This window comes from Neolamprologus multifasciatus, chromosome 14, assembly GCF_963576455.1.
Source record: "Neolamprologus multifasciatus chromosome 14, fNeoMul1.2, whole genome shotgun sequence".
Taxonomy (NCBI): domain Eukaryota; kingdom Metazoa; phylum Chordata; class Actinopteri; order Cichliformes; family Cichlidae; genus Neolamprologus; species Neolamprologus multifasciatus.
The window spans coordinates 33059822-33071964 of record NC_140452.1 but is presented as its reverse complement, the minus strand read 5'-3'; the positions used below and the strand labels follow the sequence as shown (position 1 = coordinate 33071964).

The 12143-nt window shown below is 41.0% G+C and overlaps 1 protein-coding gene across 1 annotated transcript in view; it reads left to right on the top strand.

Moving 5' to 3' along the window:
* The window catches only part of pik3cb (phosphatidylinositol-4,5-bisphosphate 3-kinase, catalytic subunit beta), a 48148-nt gene extending 39083 nt beyond the window's left edge, over positions 1 to 9065 (top strand). The window contains exons 16-24 of the mRNA XM_085130364.1: positions 151 to 250; positions 867 to 1063; positions 1154 to 1263; positions 1428 to 1506; positions 3028 to 3195; positions 3280 to 3403; positions 3510 to 3655; positions 7041 to 7173; positions 7720 to 9065. Coding sequence (XP_084986490.1) covers positions 151 to 250; positions 867 to 1063; positions 1154 to 1263; positions 1428 to 1506; positions 3028 to 3195; positions 3280 to 3403; positions 3510 to 3655; positions 7041 to 7173; positions 7720 to 7857 — 1195 coding nt within the window. The 3' untranslated portion in view covers positions 7858 to 9065. The remainder of the gene's footprint in view (positions 1 to 150; positions 251 to 866; positions 1064 to 1153; positions 1264 to 1427; positions 1507 to 3027; positions 3196 to 3279; positions 3404 to 3509; positions 3656 to 7040; positions 7174 to 7719) is intronic.
* Positions 9066 to 12143: the final 3078 nt, after the last annotated feature.

Below are 12143 nucleotides of genomic sequence, written 5' to 3'. Positions count from 1 at the left end.
GTGTGTGTGTGGAGGCAATTGAGTGTTGTGGAAATAAACATGCAGGCTTTGAACAGTTACATATTCAAATTAAGGGAGAAGGAGAGGGAATGTTTGAAATCTCTAGATGTTTCTCGTTTGTCCATTCCTCCTCTGTGCTGCCCTCTACAGGTCAGAGATCCACATGCCAGCTGTTTCAGTCCAGTTTGCGCTAATCCTAGAAGCCTATTGTAGAAGCAACATCCCTCATATTGAGGTTCTAAAGAAACAGGCAAGCTGAACGCACCCACACACACCTATTCTCTCACACTATTAAAAAAAATGGTAAAAGTGATGACGGCTTTGTTTTAGACTCCCACGTTTCATTTGCAAATCTTAAAACTTAAAAAGTATTGCAACTGTTATTTCAGGCAGTCAGGACATGATGTACATATGTCATTATTAAGATTTAATTAATAAATCATCAAGAGCTTTCTGTTACTCAAATATGCTGAAATGTTTTATTGCTAGAAACGGCAATTTTACTTTGAAAAATCTGCACACACCTGACAGATTAGTGCTGATCTATTATTAAGTTCAGCTGGGGTAGCTCTATGGTATTTTTAGCCTCTCCAGTGTCAGCATTGTCACCCATCCTGCCTGCTGACCTTTGGCCCCTACACTGTTGGTTTTGACAGTCTCTTCTCAAATCATCCTGTGACTTCCTTATCATTTATCTGGCCAAATTTCCTGTTTGGTAGCGTATACACAGTGCTGACACAATGCAGACACAATGCTGACGTTGTCTGAATGATATCAGTTCTTAGTAACAGGAGAACTTTGTTCACTGGGTTAAATCAAACCTGTATGTTTGGTTCTGTTACATTGTTGTTCTCTTGATACTCCAGGTGGAAGCCCTGAGTAAGCTAAAGTCAGTCAATGAGCTGATTAAATTAGGGACCATCAAGAACACTCGTAGTAAAACCAAGGAAGCAATGTTGACCAAGGAGGCCATGATGACATGTTTAAGACAGAGTGGATACTCGGAGACTCTTTCAGACCTTCACTCCCCTCTAAACCCCAGTGTCCTGCTGTCTGACATCAAGTAAGATTACACAAGTTTTTATGTATTTATACCGGAGTGTGAGAATCTTTGCTCTTACAGGAAGCTGATGGGTCTTTTTTCTCTCTACAGTGTGGAGAAGTGTCGGTATATGGACTCAAAGATGAAGCCCCTCTGGATTGTTTACAACAACAAGCTGCTGAGTGGAGACACCCTGGGAATCATCTTTAAGAATGGAGACGGTAGGGATCAGAGAAGGGGGGAGGGGGGTTTGGAAAGGTGGAGATTAAAAGAAGCAGGAAGTGGCAAAGGAATGGAAGGAGAAAAGTCGTCCTTCTAGCTTAATATTGCCCTTTGTTTCAAACTGAGGCACTTTCCCAGTATTCATCTTGACTTTTACTCCTAGACCTAAGACAAGACATGTTGACCCTCCAGATTTTGAGGTTAATGGACCTTCTCTGGAAGGAGGCAAATCTGGACCTCAGGTGAGTTTTTGTGTGTGCGTGTTAGACTGACAGATTTTTGCCAAGATTGTTTTTCTTCTTCCTGTGCTCTGTGGGGAGGGAGGATCTCTCAAGAGCGTTATCTCCCCATGCTAGTTAGACCTCTGGCCTCATTTTCTAAACATGTATACAGAGTTGTGTACAAGCACGCATGTACTACACCCTGATCCATATATTCCATTGCTAATAGATAAATATTTAAAAAATGACCCCATCATTTTTCTTTAGGATTACTTGAACATGCTGTGTACATATGTTACACAGGGTTGCTCTCTAAAAGCTGCATCAACCCCAGAAATGCAATTTTCTGTGCAATTCTGAAAGGCAAAAACCTTTTAATCAAATCCACACTTCACACTTTGCAAAAACCCTCTCTATACATAGTATAATGTCCTCTGCCTCTAACGCCTTGCTAGAGTCGACATTCAGACTAAACTCCTCTTCAAAATGACCACACAGACAAGAGGGTTTGACTTCACTCCCTTTACTTAGGCCAGTTGAAGTAGGGTAAAACTGAGAAATAACATAAAATGCTCTTAGAAATCATAGGTGAGGACAAATACACAAAAACAGTACGAATGACTTGTCTAGCCAAAAGCGTTAGCGAATCCTCTCTTTACAAACGTTTCTATTAAGTAAACACTGCAATCACATTTCTACAAGTAGATTTGTTCATTAGTAAGGATGGAACAGAATTACATACCGACAATGCCCTTAAAGGCCATCTTAAGGGAGACAATTGCCACTACAGCAGAGAACAGGAGAAGTCTTTCCCCAAACAATAGCATGCACTTTCTGATGACATCATAGAACAGACAGATTTGTGCATGTTACACCAGGTCATGCCAGAAGGGGGCACTAAAGAGTAACTTTCTCAGGGAAAATCTATTTAAAGCAAAACACGGTTACATGGTGACAGAACACATAGACCTACACATCTGGAGCTAAACAGTGGAGGGGGTGTTTTGACAGTTGAGCCTGTGGCCAGTGCTTCAGATTACAGGGACACGGGTTCACAGTTCAAAAGCAGTGGGACACTGGGAATAAAAACAGGGACGATATAATAAAAATACTGAGATATTTTATCACATGCAATCTTCCTTGTCAGTTGTCTCTAGTATATTTTACTTTGCTTTTTAATTTACGAGTTAGACTGAGAAAGAATTCTCCTTTAAGGCATTTGGTCTCCATTAAAGTCTGTCAGTTAAAGTGAAAACATTGGCGATAACATGACCAGCCGCATAACAAAGTATTGTTCCACACTGGGAGTGCAAAAAGAGAGTTGGGGGGGGGGAAACCCCTCACGGTTACATTTATCTACTTACCCAGAAATCTGTCACACATGTATTACTGAGCAAGATCTGAGAATTCCTTCATTTGTATGTTAAAGGACAAAAGTCACTACATCAGATATTTCAAGTGTCTAAGTGTCTATCCATGTATAAATCAAAAATAATAATAAGAAATGTTCTGATATTGTTACGCTCTCCTCCGTCTATACAGAATTGTACCCTATGGTTGCTTGGCAACAGGCGACCGCACCGGGCTGATTGAGGTAGTCTCATCTGCAGAAACAATCGCCAACATCCAGCTGACCAGCAGCAATGTAGCAGCAGCTGCGGCATTCAACAAGGATGCTTTGCTTAACTGGCTCAAAGAGAGGAACTCTGGGTAAGCTGGAGCCCGGTGATCAGATAAAAGACTGCAGCCTCAGAAATGATCTTAAAAGTGTTGTTTGTGGTTGTGCATTTACAGTGATGCTCTTGACCGGGCCATCGAGGAGTTCACTCTGTCATGTGCAGGCTACTGTGTAGCCACTTATGTCCTGGGTATTGGAGATCGGCACAGTGACAACATCATGGTCCGCAGCAATGGACAGGTTAGACAATCTGAGTTTTCTTTTTCCATTCTCCACCTGGTTTTTCCTGATTCCACAGGCTTCACTGATTGGCCTTGTGTGTTTTGGGTTTTTTCTCTTTTTTTAGCTCTTTCACATAGACTTCGGTCACATCCTGGGCAACTTCAAGTCCAAGTTTGGCATCAAAAGGGAGCGTGTTCCATTTATCCTCACACACGACTTCATCCACGTCATACAACAGGGCAAGACTGGAAACACAGAAAAGTTTGGCAGGTTTGTTTCACTTTGCTGTTTACCTTCAGCCCCAGCACCTCTGTTCACACGAACCACTGTAAGTGATTCAAACTGTAACTTCAACCATTTATTGCAATTCAGTCAAGTTTTTGTATCATTAAGATTAATTTGATATTCATTTAGATTTGATAGCTTACTCTGTTTGGACTAATAATAAACCAGCAAGTACAGTTTAAGGCCCTAATTCTGGTTTTCCTGTCTGATGCTAAGTTTGTGTGGCACACTTTAACAAGACGGCTACCAGAAGTGCCTATTTGTAAACTACGTCATGGTGAAATGTATTATTATTATTATTATCACTCATACAGGAAAATGTAACTATTTTAATACAAGACAAAAATAAAAAGCTTTACAACTGAAGAGAGTAAATGTTGCAGTATAGTGTGGACCATCAGGGGGCAGCCAGAACAAGGGGTGCAGCAACAGAAGGAGTTTGCTGTCTTAAATGCATGCTGCCATTCTTCATTTAATTTAAATGGCGCAGACTGGCTACACAATCTGGTCAAACTTAAACTATTACTGAGAATTTTCTACAGAAACATAGTGTCCACTCATACCCAGAAACCTCCTAGATTGACGTCTAGTGGGTGGAAGTAGGTAGCTCAATACTTGATAAAACATAGTTTCAAAAGAACTACAGGAGTTCAGCTTTTACACTTCATGTATCTGAACACTGGTTCTCCAGTTTTGTTTTAACTTTGGGGACGTACACAAACTTTATTCATACGAGCAGATCAGAAATGCATTTTCTCTCAAAGCTATTCAGTGCTTTGAAATCAGTTCTTTGACAGAAGTCTGTGTAAAGATCAGAGAACCGGAGTGATCTGATATGCTTTCCTGTTCTTGTTGAGGATTCAAGAGTCAGCATTTTAGAGAGACCTAGAAACAGCCCCTTACTATAATGGAGCTGAGTAAAAGGTTTTAGCAGCTCACAAGTGTATGATTGGTAAGTTGATAGTAGACTAAAATGTTAAGTTGTTTCTTGGTTGATTTTTTTTTTTTTTTTTCTTGATTTACCATCCCGAAAATTGCAACTGACTTCATCATGCTATGAAAAAGCTACATACATTTCATGACAGAAAATGCTCAATTTCCATTTGTATTTCTAAATGAGTAACTCTGAAGTGATATTCTGCAAACTTAAAAAAAAAAAAAAAAAAAAAAAAAAAAAAAATGGTTACAGCCACATAGGAATGACATCACAGCTTCTTCAGCTGTGTCGGTGCAGTACCTTCTCCCTCCAGCAGTTGGCAGTAGAGACTCGGTGAACAGCATGTGTCACTGAGCAAAAATGCGCTCAGTGAAGGATACAGCTTTCTACTTTTATTCTTCCTTTATATGAAATTTGGACAATCCAAATATAATAGAAAACATCCATGTAAGGCATTATGTTCTCTAGTAATCTAAAAGCTGCTCTGGTAACGGTTGTTGCTGGTTCTTTTTCTTTTGCTAAAGGAAAGAAAAAAGTTTCAAAAAAGAAAAACCTGTGCAGAGCTGCTGCTGCCAAGTCAAGAAAAATATGGGTTTGATACTACATTAAGTTATTGCTCAGCGATAATGATACCTAAGCTCAGACATGTCGGTCACGTGGAATGGTGCATGTATTGTGTTTGCAGAATGAGGTGCACGTTGGCGGTGGTGTGCAAAGGCATTACGAGGCAATTGCTCTCTGTTGTTTACAAAGTTCTGATCTGTTGTGGAACAAGTAGATGATTCATTTTGTGAAGTGGAAATACCCGTGTGGTACAGTAATCTGTTATTGTGGCCTATATGCATATCTGCATTTGTAACTGTCTCACAAGAAGGTAGATGCCTAGAAGCAAGTCCTGTGAAACATCAAATGTTTCTGCAGCTGAAGTTACTATAATTGAGCAATAAATGAACCAATCATATAAATGATGTCTTCATTACTACTGAAGAGCTTAAAGACCAGCCCAAGGCATTAAATGTTTAATTACAATTACTACATGTCTGCATGCATAAGTCCCAGTATGCTGAAGCGACATTTGAAGTTATCCAACAACTTATCTGCACAGCAGTGCGCTGGTGAAGAGCAGTGCAGAGATGCACATCCTGCATGACATGAGCATGAGCTTGAAAATAACCTTTATCACTCAGCAAAGCGTACTGTAAAAAGAAAAGTGGAGTAGCGGAGCATTGCTGCGTCAGTTGTGGTTTAATATCTGGCACATTGTGCACAAAATGTGACAGTTGGCAAGCAGATCATCATTTCCCTCTGGATCACAAGAAGTATTTATCAGAGGTGTCTTTTTGTGGTCTTTGCGTGCTTAAAAAAATTATGCAGCAAGCTCTTACTAAAGCTAGAAGAGCAACTGTGATTGTGTCCTTCAGAAGTCTGCAAGGAAAAAGGTGGATTCAAAATGCTTCTTACAAGCAGAGACAAAGTCATGAGTGCAGCGAGTTACTGCATGGTGAAAAGGAAGCGTGTCACGTTACGAAGAGCGTGTTGGTCCATCCTTTAACTCAGACACATTTGTGTTGCTAGCAACAAACAGTGTAAACAAAAACCCTGAATCACAATCACTGACTTGTGTACTTTTTAGCGTGGGTGGTTGTAGCTCAGGAGGTAGAGCATGAATGCATGTGAATGTTGGATAGAAAGCTCTTATATTGAAAAAAGCATAGAAAAAAGTGCTGGTGTGAATGAGGCAAGTTGTGTGAAGCACTTTGAGTCCTCAGGTTGAGTAGAAAAGCTTTGTATTATACATCAAATAACTCAAATACAGTTATGAAGTGAACTGCAATAAAAAAACATGCATACAAACTGAGTTTTTGTTCTTTTTGTTTTGTTTTTTTTGCTCAGTTATAGTCTGTATTTACAGTTTCCTGGAAAAAACAAAACTTGAATCAAATGGGCACAGCAGTTATTTTTGTAATGGGTTCAGTGGCCAGCAGTCTGTGCTGCACTAAGAAATTCTGTGCATAAGGTTTTGTTAGAAAACTGAAATGTATTTTGGAACATTGTATTGGTTTTAGGAATGGGGGAAAAAAAACCTTTTATAATAAAGTTCAAGAAAGGTGGGGTTTGATTGACGAGTGAATCATCCCCTAAAGCCCCATCTCACAATTTTAAAAGGGAGCGATTTAGAGCCACAGCAGAGCAGTTTTTCTCAAGCCTTTTTCCACCTCTCTTAACAACTCCATTGAGTTTCAATGGATGGTACTTTTCGCATGTTCTCTTTTAGCTTTTGCTTTCACATTGGTGCAGATAAAATCTGACTGATTTATGGTTTTTGTATTTTATTTGTTTTTAAGAAAATACAATAGACTTCATTAGAAAGCAAAAAATTGAAACCATGTTCCAAAATGACTAACATGTGTTTGTCTCTGTGTGCTCCGGTAGTTTCCGACAGTACTGTGAGGAGGCCTATCTAATCTTGAGGAAGAATGGCAACCTCTTCATTACACTGTTTGCCCTCATGCTGACTGCTGGACTACCTGAGCTCACTTCAGTTAAAGACATCCAGTACTTAAAGGTACGACAGTCACAAGTGGAGATGCAAGGAGAGCACAAAAACTGTAGTTCTGTTACAGTGTGCATGTATAGATAGCGTTGTACTGGTGGAATGCACAAACATAACAGTATTTTATAAAGATTAACCAAGTATTTTGGCTTAGCTTTGCATCCATATCATCCCGTTTTCTTTTTAGACCCCTACCTTTAATTTTAATTTCCATAAATCATCTTAAAAAAAGAGCTTCTTATAGCTTCAGGACCTTCGTAAGAATCTTGATACTAACATATTTCTTCAGTGTCAGTAATTCAGTCATTGTTCCTAAACCTTGCTATTTTTCGACCATTATGTCATCATGAAGTTAATTCATATGGGGGTGATTTGTCTTCCAGATTTCAGCGTAGAACCTTTTTATAAAAATATTAATATTCTCCAAATTGGTACTTTACAGATACACGTATCTATAACATTTTAAATAACTGAGTGTCTGCATGTATGCAGGGAGATTACATCTTCATCCTCCTGCCCCCATGACTTATCCTGTCTTACTTTCCGCTCCCTTTTCAGGACTCCCTGGCTCTGGGTAAAACTGATGAGGAGGCCCTCAAGCAGTTCCGCCAGAAGTTTGATGAAGCCCTGAGAGAGAGCTGGACAACTAAAGTGAACTGGATGGCCCACAATGTGGCCAAAGACAACCGGTCTTAGGGCAGCTGTAACCTTTCAAAGGCTAGGGGAGAGGTGCCAAGAGGACGCAGTGAGGGAACGTGAGAGTGTGAGGGAAGGGGCAGGATGTGCCAAGGAGACAGGGTGACAGAGACCCTAATTTAAAGAAGGGAATCTAGCAGAATATCCAAAACTTGAGCAGAGTCGCCCCCCTCCTGTACTATACAGAATAAAATCTGCCCCCTCATTCTTCAGTTAAGCTACTCTGCATCCTTACTTGCTGTATCCCTCCTCACCTTGCATCACACTGGCACGGTGCCCCGTGAGCCATCTTCATTCACGGTCAAGTGACATTTCAGTGGAATCACGGTGGGTAATGTCATTGCAGATTTTGCACAGGCACGAAAGCCCATGGAGCACGCAGCCAAAGGAAGGGAACTGAAGCACCCACTGTGCTCACGCTAAACCTTCTCAGACAAAACTCCACACAGAACAGGCTGAACTACTGGCTAACAAGATAAAATTTAGGAGTGGCTGAGTTATGTCAGATGGACTTGAAACTCTGCCTGAACAGACCCTGATGGAGTGCATGTTGTGCCCACACCCCTGAACTTGTTTAAGTAGAGCTAAGAGATGGGTGTAGAAAGGACAGAATGAAATAGACAAGGAAAAAAAAAACATCTGACTCTGTGTCTTAAAATGGTGTGCACCACAGCCACAGGAAGTGCATCTTAACACTCGCTTCCCGTCTCAGTGTGCCTAAAAGAAAATTCAGGAAGATTGTATCGTTTCGGACATTTCTTTTTCCTCTGCCATTTAAGAATGTATCCCAGGATGTGGATGTGCAAGAGTACAAGTCCACAAAGTCAACTTGTGAGGGAAATGACGAAAGAGAAGGACTGATGCGAGAGATGCTCTGAGCCTACTGGTCCACTGTCTGAATCTCACTTCACTTGGACCGTTGAACACTGGAATGTTTATAGAGAGGCATATATAAGAAATTTTAAATAGTCTTTTAATAAACTAAACAGTTCATTCTAGTTTATTTTATTCTGAATTTGACAATGTGCGTCGTCTCTTTGTCAAATCAAAAGCATTGTTGGCCAGAGTGTTATTGCCTGCCAGTTACCACTACCCCAGACTGTCCTCCTTTTTAAAGAATTCAACGCATTACAGCCACCAAGTACACTGAGAAATAACTGATGCTTTTAACATGGTAGGACCAAAACAGAAAAAATGTTTAGCAGTTTCTTTTCTTTTCTTTTTTCTACTGTATTTTTAACGGTCTGTTTCCATCGAATGTGCAGATATGTGCCGCTCTATTTAAGTGTATTTAGCCCCTTTCAGACATGGGATGAGTAACATTACTGACTTCCTTGTCAGTGAGACAAGCTGCATGGTACTGCTGAGTGAGCTGCCCCCACCCCTCCCACACAGGCTCCAGTGAGGAAGATGTGTCTTCTGGACCGGCAAAGATGAAAATCATCATTTAAGGGCATTCTCTACTGACGGAGCAACTCACAAGGATGCTTAAAAGACGGGCCCAGTCATGTCATGTGACCTGAAGTGTTAAAAATGATACAAAAATGCTTCTGGTGAGACTGATAGCTCAACTTTTTCATTAAAGTGAGCAGACATGACGGTGGCCTGTTCAGGTGCCCACAGGTTAATTGGAAGGAGTGCATTTCTGAAAGGGCTTTTTGTCCTCATACAAGCAGATGTGGGCGGAGTCTGAAGTCTGGACCTGTGTGGGTGGGATTTATCAGTAGGGACATTACACTGCAATGTAAAGCTATTTACTTGTTTCAACATATGGTGCTCTACCAGCATCTGCGTCTGTTTGGAATTTTTCTTTTTTTTTTTTTTTTTCTTTTTTTTTTTTTTGGTGCAATATCCCAGTATATGAACCATATCTAATCATATGAAAAATTGGTCCCGGGCCCAAGCCTGTAATGGTTTTGCCTGCTGGTTTATGTGTGATGCAGCTGCATTTTGCACTACCTGCCTTCAGAAGTCTCAGACACTGGATATTGTCAAATGTACAGGCTTTTAATGTTTTGCTGGTTTCTGTTTTCATAGGAGTTTTATTAAATTTATTTTCCACTGTGCTGCATTTCTAAGAGCCTAAGAGTCTGTGGTCTTTTTCTATTCTGCTGCTTGATGTGGGCTGAGTGACTTCTGCGCCTACATAGGTCTATGGATATTTTTCTCCCTCTTCTAAGAGGCAAGAGGACTTTTTGATTCTAGACCAGAAATATACACAGGCCTATTTTCGACAGCTATTTTTGCTAAAAAATATAAAAGTCAGACCAGTTTGTATACATCCAGAAATGAGCGAGTCTAGTTATAAGAGAAGTTTTCCTCATTTCTGAGAGTTGCATGTACATAAATGGTAAGCCCCCCTTGCTATTTAATATTCTCCTATTTTAATTTAAATGAAAAATATCAAAAGGGCAGAAGGTTTCAAACCCTCTGAAATTTTACAAAAATGTGATGGCCTCTAGCAAAAACTGCAGGCAACTTTTTGTAGACCAGTTTGTGTATTAAATCATCCCATGTTCCCATGCTGGTACGTGTCCACTGCAGAAACATGTTTTAGTAGGAAAATGGCCCTTATTGCACTGAATAAAACGTTCAAAAACAGCTATAGGAACATGACTGTTAATGCTGCTTTAGTTTCCAAATTCCCCAGCTCTCAATTAGATTGAACTGCTAATCTGCAGAACTGTCTCAATGGCATATAAGTTGAAAGGTGCAGTAACTTCTTGGTGACTCACCCAACAGATGAACTCAGAGGTCTTTAACACATACCTTGAAAAGTCAGAGCTTTTCTGGCAGGGTGGGGTCGAGCTGAATTTAGGTATAGGTGGCTTTAATGATCTGGCTGCATGCATAAATTTGCACGTAGTTTAAAAAATTAATATTTCCACCAGTGAAATTAGCTGGTAAGTGTAGAGTTGAAAAACAAAAGCAGCTAAATAAAATTCAGTCATCAAACTTGCACATGTCAGTAGCGCTGTTTTTCACCTCCTATCTCTACAGTTAGAGGACCATAGGGGATTTTTATAAATGCCACCCTGCTCATCATGAAGCTCCTTTTGTGTCCGAGCGGTACAAAAATGGTCTTTATTGCTGTTTGGATGACTCAGGGACTGATTTTTATTTTTCTCTGTGGACAATGCTAACAAAGTCACTACCTCCAGAGATCATCAATTATTGATTCTCTTTCACTCGGGCTACAATCAGTGCTCTGTGTGACTCATCTGCTGTACGTGTGTTGTTCTTCAGTGCAGTTACATAATACAGTAACCTGTAGAAGCTTTGGTCATAGGGAGTGTAGGCACAGTGTCAGATATTGTGTATACTGGGTGAAAACAATTTTTTTTTTCAAATTTTCAACAAATTTGACACTGGGGATTTATTCAAAATAGTTGGAAAACAACGTCAGGTGACTACATAATAATAGACAGACTGCAAGACCAGACTGACCAACCTGTGCACTGCCTGGATTGATTACAAGAAGGCCTATGACTCAATGCCCCACAGCTGGATACTGGAATGCCTAGAATTGTACAAGATCAACGGGACCCTAAGAGCCTTCATCAGGAACTCAATGGGGATGTGGCGTACAACACTAGAGGCCAACTCCAAGCCCATAGCACAAGTCACCATCAAGTGCGGGATCTACCAAGGAGATGCTCTGTCCCCACTGCTGTTCTGCATAGGCCTGAACCCCCTCAGTGAGATCATTAACAAGACTGGCTACGGATACCGACTACGGAACGGAGCAGTTGTCAGCCACCTCCTGTACATGGATGACATCAAGCTGTATGCCAAGAGTGAACGAGACATCGATTCACTGATCCACACTACCAGGCTATACAGCGATGACATTGGAATGTCGTTCGGACTGGAGAAGTGTAGTCGGATGGTAACAAAGAGAGGGAAGGTAGTCAGAACTGAGGGGATTGAACTACCAGAAGGCAACATTGCAGACATAGAGGACAGTTACAAGTACCTGGGGATCCCGCAGGCGAATGGGAACCATGAAGAGGCCGCTAGAAAAGCTGCAACCACCAAGTACCTGCAGAGGGTCAGGCAAGTCCTGAGGAGTCTTGGAGGAGAACAAGATCCGGGCCATCAACACCTACGCCCTGCCCGTGATCAGGTACCCTGCTGGGGTAATAGGCTGGCCAAAGGAGGAGATAGAAGCCACTGACATAAAGACAAGAAAGCTCCTTACCATGCATGGAGGGTTTCACCCCAAGTCCAGCACCCTGAGGCTGTACGCTAAGCGGAAGGAAGGGGGCCGGGGACTGGTGAGTGTC